At 38.0% G+C, this 15,013-nt stretch overlaps 1 protein-coding gene across 1 annotated transcript in view; it reads left to right on the forward strand.

The window, feature by feature from the left end:
* Window positions 1–15,013, forward strand: part of UNC13C (unc-13 homolog C) — a 649,809-nt gene that overhangs the window by 264,486 nt on the left and 370,310 nt on the right. Inside the window, exons 8-9 of the mRNA XM_015452851.3 lie at window positions 13,288–13,515; window positions 14,526–14,667. Of these exons, the coding sequence (XP_015308337.3) occupies window positions 13,288–13,515; window positions 14,526–14,667 (370 nt within the window). The remainder of the gene's footprint in view (window positions 1–13,287; window positions 13,516–14,525; window positions 14,668–15,013) is intronic.

Consider the following 15,013-nt stretch of genomic DNA (forward strand, 5'->3'; position numbering starts at 1 on the left):
TTCCATGTAGTTGAGTGGTTTTGATTGAGTTTCTTAGTCCTGAGTTCTAGTTTGATTGCACTGTGGTCTGAGAGACAGTTTGTTATAATTTCTGTTCTTTTACATTTGCTGAGGAGTGCTTTACTTCCAACTATGTGGTCAATTTTGGAGTAAGTGCAATGTGGTGCTGAGAAGAATGTATATTCTGTTGATTTGGGGTGGAGAGTTCTGTAGATGTCTATTAGATTCGCTTGGTGCAGAGTTGAGCTCAGTTCCTGGATATCCTTGTTAACTTTCTGTCTCATTGATCTGTCTAATGTTGACAGTGGGGGTGTTAAAGTCTCCCATTATTATTGTATGGGAGTCTAAGTCTCTTTGTAAGTCTCTAAAGACTTGCTTTATGAATCTGGGTGCTCCTGTATTGGGTGCATATGTATTTAGGATAGTTAGTTCTTCTTGTTGAATTAATCCCTTTACCATTATGTAATGACCTTCTTTGTCTCTGAGAAGTTTGGTTGACTGAAGCTTTCTTTTCTCAGCTTGTCAAAGTCATTCTCTGTCCAACTTTGCTCTGTTGCTGTCGATGAGCTGCATACCTTTGGAGGGGGAGATGTGCTCTGATTGTTTGAATTTCCAGCTTTTCTGCACTGCTTTTTCCCCATCTTTGTGGTTTTATCTGCCTTTGGTCTTTGATGATGGTGATGTACTGATGGGGTTTTGGTGTGGGTGTCCTTTCTGTTTGTTACTTTTCCTTCTCACAGTCAGGACCCTCAGGTGTAGGTCTGTTGGAGTTTGCTTGAGGTCCACTCCTGACCCTGTTTGCCTGGGTATCAGCAGCGGAGGCTGCAGAAGATAGAATATTGCTGAATAGCGAGTGTTGCTGTCTGATTCTTGCTCTTGAAGCTTCATCTCAGGGGTGTATCCTGTCATGTGAGGTGTGAGGTGTCAGTCTGCACCTAGTTGGGGATGTCTCCCAGTTAGGCTACTCAGGGGTCAGGGACCCACTTGAGCAGGCAGTCTGTCCATTCTCAGATCTCAACCTCCGTGCTAGGAGATCCACTGCTCTCTTCAAAGCTGTCAGACAGGGGCATTTACCTCTGCTGAGGTTTCTGCTGCTTTTTGTTTAGCAATGCCCTGTGCCCAGAGGAGGAGTCTACAGAGGCAGGCCGGCCTCTTTGAGCTGTGGTGGACTCCACCCAATTCGAGCTTCCCGGAGGCTTTGTTTACCTACTTAAGCCTCAGCAATGGTGGTGCTTCCCCAGCCTCGCTGCCGCCTTGCAGTTAGATCTCAGACTGCTGTGCTAGCAATGCGGGAAGCTCAGTAGGCATGGGACTCTCTGGGCCAGGTGTAGGATATAATCTCCTGCTGTGCCATTTGCTAAGACCCTTGGTAAAGCGCAGTATTAGGGTGGGGGTTACCCAATTTTCCAGGTATTATGTGTCTCAATTTCCTTTGGCTAGGAAAAGGAATTCCCTTCCCCCTTGCGCTTCCCAGGTAAGGCGATGCCTGGCCCTGCTTCAGCTGTTGCTGGTCTGGCTGCACCTGCGGACCAGCGCCAACTGTCTGACACGTGCAGTGAGATGAACCCGGTACCTCAGTTGAAAATGCAGGAATCACCCGTCTCCTGTGTTGCTCACGCTGGGAGCTGGAGGCTGGAGCTGTTCCTATTTGGCCATCTTGGGCGCCAGGGAGGGGTTTTTTAAATCCATTTTTACTTTTTCCCTAAAATTCACACTCTCATATTGATCAGAAAGAGGTCCTACAAGTATGTGTACTTAACTTCATAACTTTCCATGATAACTATCAATAAAATTTGAAATTCTCCCTACAGAATCAGTGGCATTACCTTAAAAAATTTCTCTTATTCATTGTTTTAAGCCCAAAAAAATGGCAGTGGTGACACTATATATGAGATAATTTCATGAATGCCAACACTGAGGAAAAGGAAAGAATAAAAAGCTAAGAAAATCAGTGTTAAATAGAAGGTATCGCTAATTCAGCCCCCTCTAAATGTAAGAAAGTTCTATGATTGTCTTTATAAAATGGCCATTCAATCTCATAACATTTCCAGGGAAACTTTAAACCCTTAGGAGGCAGTTTAACTCATGATTTCAAAATGCTAGTTCATGAATTAAAATTTAAGCCAAGGTGTCTTTCCTTGTAATTTTTACCCATTAAACCATATCTTACTTATGGAGAAAATATTTAATAAATTCTATTAAATATGACAGTTTTTCAAGTACTGAAAAGTAATTATCTAGTTTTCTATAGATTTCTAGTGCTGTGTTTATTTTGCTAATTCTTTTCTGAATAATTATAGTCTATCAGCATACACATGCTAAAAGAAATTAAATTCTCTACATGTGGTCTGACCAATGACCCATGCAAAAGACAGAATATGTAAAGTTACTTCAAATTGATTTAAATTAGGTGTTTCCTTACCATGAAGTCTTGGGTCTGTGACCTGTGTGCCTTCAGTCAAGTGGAATTAGACCAGGTGATGGTGAAATCCCACTCACTGCTCCAGTGCTTCCTTGCGGGTTCAGAGATGCATGGAAATGTCCAGTCAATTCCCCAAAGAGCTTCATCTATCGCCCTCTCTAGCTAATTGTGCTTGATGGTAGTTCCTAGATTTTACCAGCTTCTTGGCCCAAAACTGATAGCCACAGGGTGGTGAGAAGGAGATCAAATGGAAACAGGGAGAAGAATGAGAAAAGAGACCTGATTTATACTCCTTCAATAAAATCAATGGCAACAGCCAGAGTTCACCTGCTTTTTCTTTAATTAGTTCATTTGCGTCTCGTCACCTAAAAAGACATTTTATTCTTTTTTGGAAAAAGCATTTGGTGGTGAAATAATTTAATTATAATAAATGGAGGAGCAGGTTGTGACCCTGAATTATGTTAACATAACTCGTAAGGAACTTGCTGTGGCACCTCAGTGGTAGCTTTACACTAGAAAAAGGCCGTGATGGCTGGGATGAAGGTTGTCTGCAGAGTGAGTCACACGTAGAAGAGACATCATATGTAAAATATTTTCCTTGATTATCCTTTCAGTGTAGAAAAGAGACAGCTACAGAGATTGGAAAAAAATGCAAACAATCCTGGCAGTTTCCTTACACATCTCCAAAGAAGGAATCCCAGAGTCTCACTGAATAAACATTCTGCCTACTTTTAATTCCTAACTAGAAATTTCAAGCACCTGCATGAGGCCAGAAAATATTTCACCAAACGTTCAGCAAAGAAGCATTTTGTGAGATGTGTTCTTTAGTTCTATGTGCTTCCCACTGACATTATGTTGAACTTATGTGTCCTAAGACAAGCAATCAATAAATTCATAGCATTAATAAAATCTGACTAATATACTCTTGTTTGCAAATTAGACATTGATTCTCCTTTCTTTGTTGCCCTATTACCACATTTCAAAATCATATTTTAAGACAGTCAAATATTTGTATATATTGAGCATCTATTGTGGGTAGGAGCTTTATTCTGGGTTCTCAGAGCTGCAAAGAAAGTAAGTGGTGTTTTTCCTGGACTCAGCCTTATTTTCTAATACATAACTTAGATGAACAGATGTGAACATGTATCTTGGAAACTTTTGACATGTTACTCTTTCAATCACAATTTTACAATATGTGTTTAAGTAATGAGTACTCAGGAAACTTAGAAGTAGGATTCCTTTTATCCACTGCTACTTAACACACATTTAAGCAAAGGAGCTGCTTAACAAATGTTGTTAAACTAATGGATGAAGGAACAAGAACTACAACTAGAAATAACCTGTTATGCTTTAAATATCATCTTTCCATATAAGCATATGCTATTAAAGGAGCTTCGAGATTAATGGATTGGGAAACTCAGTCTACTGCTTTGGCTGAGTTCAGAAGATTTAGTGTCTCATCAAAAAGAATCACGTGAATAGTGTAAGCAGGATTAGAAATCAGGTCTCTGAACTCAGCCTGGGGTTCTTTGCTAACTTATAAATAAATTTGCAAAGTCAGTCCTAGGGGGAAGAAAAGGAAAGTTACTGAATTTTATTTTCAGTGCTGTCTCACTTTCTCATATGGGAGAAAGCACATATGGGACCCCTGAATTGTAGACGTTCTTTGCTGCCTGGACTGTAGCTCCCAAAGTTCCCCACCATGATAACCCCTCAGGACCCGCCATCTACAGCCAACCACCAATAAATCCTCAATGCTCCTGAAATGGGAAAAGTTCCCATGTCCTCCTTGCAGGGCGTGTGATGGGCCCCGTTGCTCAGACTTCTAGGGGAGTATACAGATGGGTTGGGAGCCCCACGGCAGTGTCTAGGGGTGATTGTTTACAGCTGAAGCCCCAGTGGGCGTGTGTTACAGGATGCTCTTTAAGCTTAGCTGCCTGTAGGTGGCCTGCATTAGTCAGCTCAATTAGACCCCTCCCTTATCACAAGGACAGAGGGCTTTCTGTATCCCAGGGTTCTTTTCTTAGTGTACTGGAAGAATTGGATCACACGTGGGCTTGGAGAATGTGTGCAAGGTTTTATTGAGTGGAAGTACCTCTCAGTAGATGGGGGAGCCAGAAGGGAGATGGGTTTCCCCTGGAGTCAGGTGGCTTGGAGGCGTGGGCTCTCCTCTGACTGCCCTACCCCAAATCCACCACGTTCTGTCCGTTGATGGCCTGCCGGTGTGCCGATGTCTGTCCTGTGCTCTTCCACCCGGTGTGCTCCCCTTGGTGTCCTCTCAACATCCAGCCACTTGTGTCTCTTTTTACCAGTGTGTTTATCTGGATGTCCAGCCGCGTGTGTGTTCCTCTACTGATGTGCTCCTCTCCACATCCAGCTGCCTATGTATCTGCTGGCTAGGGCCTTAGGGTTTTTATAGGCACAGGATGGGGGCGTGGCAGGCCAGGGTTGTCATGGGAAATGCAACATTTGGGCAGGAAAACAAAAATGCTGTCCTCACTTAGGTCCCTGGGCAGAGGCCCAGGGGTGGAGCCCTAGCCAGGGACCACACCCTTCCCCTTCAGGCACTTCCCTGACCCGCTTCCGTATCTCTACCACCTCTATCCCAGCAGGTTATTGCATTGAATTTTCAACAACACTAAAAGGGAAATGAATGCCACCATCAGTTCCTTAACCCAAAGGAATAGACTAATAATGGAGCATTTTCAGGTATTGGGGTTGGCTGCTGGAGAGAGACTAAGAGGACGAATATGCCTTGCATAATGCCGTAGAGATATTCTACATAACATACTCAATGGATATCAATGCATGTTTTTTCGTAGTATTGAGCTACTTAAAAATAATCTGACTTCCAGTCTTATTGCAACTATAATGTTTTTAAAACTTCCCTGAGCATCATTTTCCTCATTTGTGGAGACAGTTAATAATACTTGTCAATGACCTCCAGCTAGAGACCACCAGGAGCACACCTGTAGTTTCAAAAAGTATGTTTTATTACTTATTACTGTGAGGGAGAACACACACCAGGGTGATTGTAGGGCATCTCGGCAAGACAGTGCTAGAAAACAGAGCTGTACTCTGGATTGGGTGTTATGTGGAAGTGAGGACAATCCTATGATTTTGCGTCTGTAAACATCTAATCTAGAAGGAAGGCAGAGTTGACTGAAGCCACAGCTTTACAGTAGTCCCTCCTTATTCGTGGTTTCACTTTCCAGTTTCAGTCCTCTGCAGTGTGGTCCAAAAATATTAAATAGAAAATTCTAGAAACAAAGTATAAGTTTTAAGTTGCATACTATTTTTAGTAGGGTGATTAAATCTGCCATCCTTCTTGGAAGGAAAGTCATCCCTTTGTCAGTCTATCCACCCTGTAGATGCTACTCACCCCATAGTCACTTAGCAGCTTTCTTGGTGATCAGATTAAAATAAAATAAAACAATGACAACAACAACAAGAAAACACTATACAATAAAGATAGAGTTGGGTACTATCTGAGGTTTCAGGTATTCCTGAAGGCCTTGGAATGCATTCCCTGAGGATAAAAGAGGACAATTATACATCCTAAAGAAACAGTGGCCATGCATATTAGTTAAGAGAGGGAATGTTTGATATTTTGTGGTTTACAGAGTGCTATGTTTTGTCTATGCTTAGGAAAAATAAGGAAGTGGCCTTGTTTGTCTTACTTTAACACTGTCGCAGGTGACCATGTCTAAGGTTGGTGCTCTTTGAAATTGTTTATGTCCAAGAAAAGAACAATGTAGCCTAGTTGTGAGCACTAGACCAGCCCTGAACAACACTGTGAACTAGTTGGGTTAGCAAAGTTCCTAGAAGTCAGAGTCTGGGTTATGAAAAAATAGAAATAAAAGTCAATCTTGTTTTGAAAATTTTGATGTTTAATTTTCTTTTGCTTTGTATTTTTTTTGAAAAGTATATGAAGAAATCTATGTAACTAAATGTGATACAAAGAAAAATATCTTCCTCCTTCCATAACTCTGTTGGTTTCTTCTCTTTTTCCTTGCTTAGTAAAAATATTTTGAAAATTGAGCACATTTTAAATTATAATTTTGTTCCCCTAAACAATATAGATAGCTTTTGACTCTGTGATGACTGGGAAACCTCGAGAAAATGCCGATGAGATATAGTCGCTTTAACGTACTGTTATGTGAGCGTATTCCTGATTTTTTATTTTTAAAACATGCTTGTTTTCAAATTTGTTCTAAAAGTTTGCATTTACCAATAATGAGATGATTGAATGTGGTGGGGATAGTATCGGCAGAAGAGAAAAGACAGTCTGGCAGTTTTTTGTTTGCTCTTGGTGCCAGACTCCCTGACACTGGTCATTTTAGAGAAGGTGGTAGTTCCTTGGGAAGTGGGCGACCTTCTCCTATTTTCCCACTGTCAGTGACAGAGTTACCTACAGGCTCTCACCTACACGAATGGGAGATGATATTATGTTAGATTTGTGCTCCTCCCATCACCTTCTGTTAAATGTCAGTCCTTTGTTGTTTGTGAAAAATAAGGAGTGTGTGGCTTTGATATTACAAGAAAAAGGAGGCTGCTAACCTGAAGACTGGGGGAGTTGCAGTTCTGTTCCTTGAAAAGACTGAAGGCATGTTAAAAGAGGAGGGTTCATATTATCTTGGATATAAGACATCTTAAAGGAAATGCGTAGAGAATGGCAACTGAATGTCCACCCACATGATGTCATGGGGGCAAAAAGCAGAGAGACAATGAAAGCAGGCCCACCTACATCTTTTTGCTGGGAAATAAAGAAAAAAAGCAGTAAAGACCCATTTCCCATGTCAGAGAGGCTCCTAGAGAAAGAAAGGAGTACACAAATGCCTCAATATCAGACCCTCTGAATGCTTTTCATGGATGTTAACCACCCACTTTCTCTGGGTCCATCAATTTCAAGTGCAGGTAAGGCTTTATGGATGTCAAAAAATAAATAAATAAACAAATAAGTTATTTTTCTCTAGCTTTTTTTTAAACTCAAATTTCTTTTATCTTTAAGCCCTTCATTGGCCCTCATCTAGCAAATAGATATAGAGCATCCAGCCTACTGCAGATACTGTCCATGTGAGAGTTTTCCAGGAGTGGTTTCAGAGGTCAAGTGATTTTGAAGCTCAAACCCCTAAAATTTCTTACTAATGTGAAATTATTATTATTACTTTTATTTTGAGACAAAGTCCCACTCTGTCTCCCAGGTTGGAGTGCAGTGGTACAATCTCGGCTTACTGCCAACCTTCGCCTGCTGGGTTCAAGCCATTCTCCTGCCTCAACTTCCTAAGTAACTGGAACTACAGACATGCACCACCACACCCGGCTAATTTTTTGTATTTTTTTGGTAGAGATGGAGTTTCACCATGTTTGCCAGGCTGGTTATGAACTCCTGACCTCAAGTGATCCACCCACCTTGGCCTCCAAAAGTGCTGGGATTACAGGTGTAAGCCACCACTCCTGGCCTGAAGTTCTTTAATAAATGCCTAAACCTTCACCTTTTTGGCATTCTGAAATCACTACACTTGTTCCATTACTATTATTAAAGCTATAAGCATTATGTCTTTGAGTCCTGATACTGTTAAGAGAGATACTACTACTATTTCCAACTGTTCTTCAGATGAGGAAGCTAAGGCTGAGAGAGAGAAACGAACTAGCTCAAGACTAAAAGGTTAGGATCTTAGTCTATTTCAGTTGCATAAGAAAGTACCATAAACTGGGTGACTTATAAACATCATAGATTTATTACCCACAGTTCTGAAGGTGGGAAGCCCAAGATGAGGGTTTCAGCACAGTCAGGGCTTGTCGAGGGCGATCTTCCAGGTTGCAGACTGCTGACTTCCCACTGCATCTTCACATAGTAGAAGGGGCAAGTGAGCTCCTTTGAGCCTATAAAGCCACTAATCCCATTGTTGAGGGCTCTGCTTTCATGACCTAGCCACTTCCCAAAGGCCTCATCTGTTAACATTATCACATTGGGGATTAAGTTTCAATGTATGACTTTCAATGGGATGCAAACATTCAGACCATGCCAGTTAGTAAGTGGCAGATCAGGATTCACACTCAAGATTGTCTCCTCTACCCAAGTGTATTAGTCTGTTGTCAAACTGCTGATAAAGACATACCCAAGACTGGGTAATTTATAAAGAAAAGAGGTTTACTGGACTCATAGTTCCACATGGCTGGGGAGGCCTAACAATCATGGCGGAAGGCAAAAGGCAAGTCTTACATGGTATCAGGCCAAGAGAAAGAATGAGAACCAAATGAAAGGGGTTTCCCCTCATAGAACCATCAGATCTCGTGATACTTATTCACTACCATGAGAACAGTGTGGGGCCACCGCCCTCATGATTCAGTTATCTCCCGCCAGGTCCCTCCCAAAACACTTGGGAATTATGGAAGCTAAAATTCAAGATGAGATTTGGGTGGGGACACAGCCAAACCATGTCACTGAAACATCACTAGTTACAGTGCACTTTTACTTTATTTGAAAGTGAAACTCTTTATACATTTATTCTATTTATAGTTGGCATTCATGTTCTTGCTTTTTGCTGACAACGTGCACGTGGCGTGTAGATTAACTAAATTCTGTTATCTAATGATGGAAATACAGCCTTTGTTTTCTAATAATTCCAAATCCAAAGCCAAGGGCCACGTGTATTTTGTCTTTTCATAAGATTTGTTCGACAGGATATTTATCATTTTATATTCAGTTTATTCCTGGTATTTTCCAGAATTGTGGCCTTAGGGCAGGAGTTTGCAAGAAGTTCATAACACATTAAATTAACCCAGAGCCAAATTAAATACTCAATTATGCCAATCATTTTATCTTAGACTCCCCCAAGAAGTATTTCCTCTATTTATGGAGTGTATGCTAATTTCCAAACAGTGTGTTAGACACTTGGAATACACATTTAATAAAATTTGGGCCTTATGAGATAGCATAAGGAATAGACATATATGCAGGTAGCTATGCCAATGGCGATTGTTAAATATGAAAGAATTTTGCGAGGCATTTGCTTGGAATCAGCTGTTAGAAATATTTACGTCACAAAAATCTAATACTACAAATCAGATTTGGGTTTTTTTTGTTTCTGTAGGAGAGGAGAGAAAATGTGACTGTTGAGTTTAAAAGAACTCTATTTCCTCTCGAGGAGATAAGATCATATGCTGAGAATGGAGGGTAATGGGGGTGAGATAGGTGACTTGAGAGTAGAAATGTTTTGGAAGAGCTGTTGAGAAAAATAGCAAAAGGAAAGAACTGCGAAGAAGGAAGAACACTGAAGTTATTTTATATATATGTGTATATATATACACACATGTATATGTATGTGTATATATTATATATGTAGGTATATGTATATACACACCTGTAGTTTTAAGTTTTTTATATATAACTTTATATATGTATATTTTATATATAGTTATATATAATCAAAATATATATTATATATAACTATATATGTTTTATATATAAAGTTACATATATAACAACTTCAATATTTTTCTATGTATAGATTATATCTATAAATTCTATAATTATTTGTAGATAATATCTATAGATACTTCTTCAGAAAAAAGCACAAAAATTGTAAACTGCCGTATAAAGATGGTAAAATTGTTAATTTCACCTGAAGTTTAGATGTTTTGTCTGATAAAAACTAAGGGAAAATGAGTTCTAGTTAATTGTCCCATTAAATTATGTAGAAGAGAACCAGTTTGCTCCTCTGTCTAAGGTTGGATTATGGTTGTGTTGTCCGTAATTATATTGTCTTATCTGTCAAGTAATTATTTTTAAAAGTAACAATGATGCATTTCATTTGGATATTATACTGTACAAAGTGCTTTTGGTTTACATTATCTCTTTTGATCTCATCTATTATTGATCTCTGGTTGGCATATTACTGTATTTCAATGACGCTACTAGACCTTCTGCCACACACTTTGAAGAAAGAGTCATATAAAAACTAATTTAAAGTTTTCTCTGATGACTTTTGTATAAACAAATAAGGCCAAAGACAAATAACCCAAAGGGCTGGAAATTCATGGCAAATTGTAACTATTTAATAAAGAGTTTCATTAGAAACAAGATATGTGGGTTTGATAAAGAATAGGGCAATGGAAAGTACCTGTACATCAGTGACAAAAATTAATTATGAATTTGTCTCTGTCTCTGAGCTAAACAATCTAAGATGAATAATTTTCTTCTGATCAAAAATGCAAAAGTAGAAGTTTTGTTTGTTTGTTTTGTTTTGAGACAGAGTCTTGCTCTGTCGCCCAGACTGGAGTGCAGTGGTGTGATCTCGGATCACTGCAACCTCCGCCTACCGGTTCACACCATTCTCCTGCCTCAGCCTCCCAAGTACCTGGGACTACAGGCGCCCACCACCACACCCGGCTAATTATTTTGTATTTTTAGTAGAGACAGGGTTTCACCGTGTTAGCCAGGATGGTCTCGATCTCCTGACCTCGTGATCCACCTGCCTTGGCCTACCAAAGTGCTGGGATTACAGGCTTCAGCCACCACGCCCGGCCAAAAGTAGAAATTTTTAAAAGCTACATATTTTTTTCTAGAAATAACAGAGAAAATGCTTAAACGTATGTCTCTATTAACCTGCTGTCCACCAGTTGGCTATTTCAGTTTATGGCTCTTTTGCCTGTACATATTAGAATAGATACTCTATAATAACATCAATAATATATAAGAATAAGTGAAATTTCAAAGCGAATGCTCAAGTTTTCCTAATTATTTTTTTGATAACAAGGGGCAGTCATTAAGAATAGAAGCCTGATTCATTTGGATGAACAATCTCTTTATATTCTAGCTTTGAATTTGGCAGCTATTGTTTGAGCATTTATTTTGTTCATGGTAGTTAGATGGGTTCTTCCTCGATTTAGAAAACTAATCCAAAGTATACTTAACTCTACATGACTTTAGCACTCCTTCCTAGAGCCTTTGGGAGCATTAACAGCAAAAATAAGAATAGCTGTTTAGAAATTTGGGGGAGAGTCAACATTTTTATGACATTTCTAACGTTTTGGACATTCCTTGCCTGGCTGTCACAGACTAAACTTTTGAGCCACTTTGTGTCTTGTAGGGAACATTTTCCAGCCACCACTGTCCTGTCCATTTAATGAATATTAAATACATGAATAAAATATGCCTATCGGATAGTTTCAACTATTTAGTGCAGCGTAAGCTAATTTTACTGTTTCAGAATTATGGACTGTGTAGCTAAACCAATATTGATAAATTAAAAACATCTTAATTTCATGCAATTTGCAAATTTGTAGCTATTCCAGGGACATGTTTCAACAGTATAGACCATTTACAATGTCCTTTTAAATCATCTTTAGTGAAATTCATTTTTTTTTATTCCTTTTTATAAATGTCGTTTAGGTCCTCAAAGGTTAAAATAAAAGATAAAGACAGGTAGCCTGCTCTTTCTACCATTGGAATGTTCATATTTCTTGGCTTCCTCTATTCACACTCATTATTATGAATATATATTTCCACTCTAGAAAACAGATATTACACTTTCAAGTAAATGAACATTTACGTTAAATTATTGCTGTCCAATTGTGTATTAATTTATCATAAGTAAAGGTAGTAGTTGACCTTTCATCTTTTGTCTTACTTTCTATACTTAAATCAGGCTCAACATTCTCAAATTAGGTTCAAAGAACATTACTGATGTTATCATTTATCGTAGAAATCGTGCTTACCTATAAATTATCCCATTTAATCTCTAAATAATTTATGAGATATTAGTATGCCTATCTCAGAAATATAATAGTTCAGAATAAAATGAGAATACTAGTTAGGCAAACTCACAGTCATGTCAATGAAAATTAGAGCAATTACTAGCTATGAACACAACTCTTTCTATTATTTTCACTATATTTCAGTTGCTTCTGTACCAAAAAGAAGTTTGATTTTATCAGTGGCAGTTCCTGTAGACACTGGTACATGAGCTTTTGCTTTCTTACTTTAAACTCACTGAGGAATTGTGGAAATTGAAATCATGGTCCGTTATTAACTCGTATAATACTGGGCAACCCAGAAGGCCATACAGAGCAATGAGAATATCTAGGCAGTAATAGCTTAAGGTTAGGGATCCAAGAATGGAATTTTAGAAATCTTTCACTGATGGAATGATTTGTCATTACAAACAAAAATGCCCAGAAAGTTAAGACCAGTCATGAAAAACAATGCCCCAGAAATAAAAAAAAAGTTTTTAGTGGAAAATGAGTATTCAGTCATTTAAAAGCTCTGGATATATGAGAGAAAGAGAGTTCAAGTCGGTGTTCTATCAGTTACTTTATAGGTCTTTTAGCCTAGTAGTGTCCAAATCTGTTTTAAACAGCTCAATCATTTTCTTTCCAAGTAAAATCTTACATTCTATTTTAATGTTTAGCAAATAACAGTGATGTGTTTGAACTATTGACTTCCAAGTGACATTTGCCACTTACATTCTATCTATTTCTCCATTTTGTTTTGGATGCCCACTGAGGAAATATGTGTGGTGTGTAACATATTTGATTGTGTCTATTCTTTTTGATGTTTTTGAATTCCTTTTTAGAAAATTCGAACCACATTTTTGCACAACACCTCATTTAGTTCAGTAATACAAGAGAAAAGCCTGGGAATCACAGGAGGTCAATTTACTTGCCAATAACACAAAGGAGTACTAGTTGTTGGGAATCTCAGCAGAGCAGTTCATTCTGATATTTTTCTAAAAAGCCACCTGACTCCACAGAATGGAAACCCTCATTCGTTGTCACTCTCTCCTCCTTTTCCTCCCTCCTTTAGCCATCAAAAAGTAATGGCATGTACGTTCACATCACCATTGATTTTTCCATCATAGGAGCAGCAGAAAAGAGTTCTAAACATGGTGCCGAAGACAAGACTCAGACCATTATTACAGCAATGAAAGAAAGAATGAAGATCAGGGAGAAAAACCGGCCAGAAGTATTTGAAGTAATCCAGGAAATGTTTCAGATTTCTAAAGAAGATTTTGTGCAGTATACAAAGGCGGCCAAACAGAGTGTACTGGATGGGACATCCAAGTGGTCTGCAAAAATAACCATTACAGGTAAAAATAAGTCTTCTTGAACATTTTTATTGTAAACTGAGATTTTTGTGTTTCCTAGAAATAACTGCTAATAATAATCATAGGTAAAATAAATGATTATTTTTTCAACCATGTTAATATGAACCAGACTAGTTGGTACTTCACATTTTGAAAATGCATACTAGATAAGTGAAATAATTTTAGTCTGTGTCTTTTTCTAATCAAAAGTTCTTTCGTAGGAAAAGGTTTCTGTTTTCAATATATTCACCTGCAGTTTACAAGAAATAAGCATTTTTGCTGCCTACCAGTGATAAATTATAACAGTAGCTAATAATATGTTCAGTTAATCTTTTTCGGTGAGACATTAGATGTTATTTTACTTACTCCTGGCTCAACATCCCTCATCCATTTGGTCCTCGAGTCAGGACAATTTGAGTTTGATGATACCTAGTAAATTGGACTTCTGAAGTTGCTTGTAATGTGAACAGCAAGTGACTGTGCAGACTGTTAACACTTACCAAGCCTCTTTACTTACTCATTTTGTATTTAAAGATGAGTAAATACAAAATAAATGTGCTTTCTCAGCTATGAGATGCTTTCTCATAGTTGATATAGACGCTTTCTCAACTATGTAGAGTTGATCAATACTGACGGCAGACTCATAAATAGATCAGTTTGGATTACAGACCTTTGAATTATGTTAGGTAATTTTTCATATAAGCGTAGGTATATCTTCCTCATTTCTCTGTACATGTATGCTGTAATGTGTATGAGTATATAGTTAATATGCATATGCATGTTATGTATATAGCTACTTTGCATTAGAGACATAAGCAAAAATTACAGATTTTAATGTTGTGTATTTATTTTTATTAAACTTTTTTTAAAGTTCTGTTGGTCATGAGAATGAAAGCAACGGGGATGCATCTGTAAACCCAAAGAACCAACTGACAGAAAAATTGTCTTTATTATGATTATTTTTCGTTTCTGAGGAATACGTATGTTAAAATGTTTCTTTTGATTTATTTCAGTGGTTTCTGCACAGGGTCTACAAGCAAAAGATAAAACAGGGTCTAGTGATCCGTATGTTACAGTTCAAGTTGGAAAGAACAAAAGAAGAACGAAAACCATTTTTGGAAACTTGAATCCAGTATGGGATGAGAAGTTTTATTTGTGAGTATATAATGTGAAACTTTTACAAATATTAAATTGTTTAAGAATGAATTTAAGACAGGCATGCAAAGTATGCAATAATTATCTCATATTTTAATAATCTCTTACCCAAAAGTAATAAAAATGCAAAAGTCATGTTATAAACTCCCTCAATACTCTCATAATATTTATTATTTGTTCTTTATCCTTGGAAGCAAGTGAATAAGAAGAATACTTCAAATAAAGATGGCATGACTGGGGTGGCTTTGCAAGAGATAAAAAAAAGATACACAACATGATCTATAACTTGGGATGACCCAAAATATCCGGAAATGTAATCTTGATTCAACACTATCTTGACTCTGAA

Source organism: Macaca fascicularis, chromosome 7, assembly GCF_037993035.2.
Source record: "Macaca fascicularis isolate 582-1 chromosome 7, T2T-MFA8v1.1".
NCBI lineage: Eukaryota > Metazoa > Chordata > Mammalia > Primates > Cercopithecidae > Macaca > Macaca fascicularis.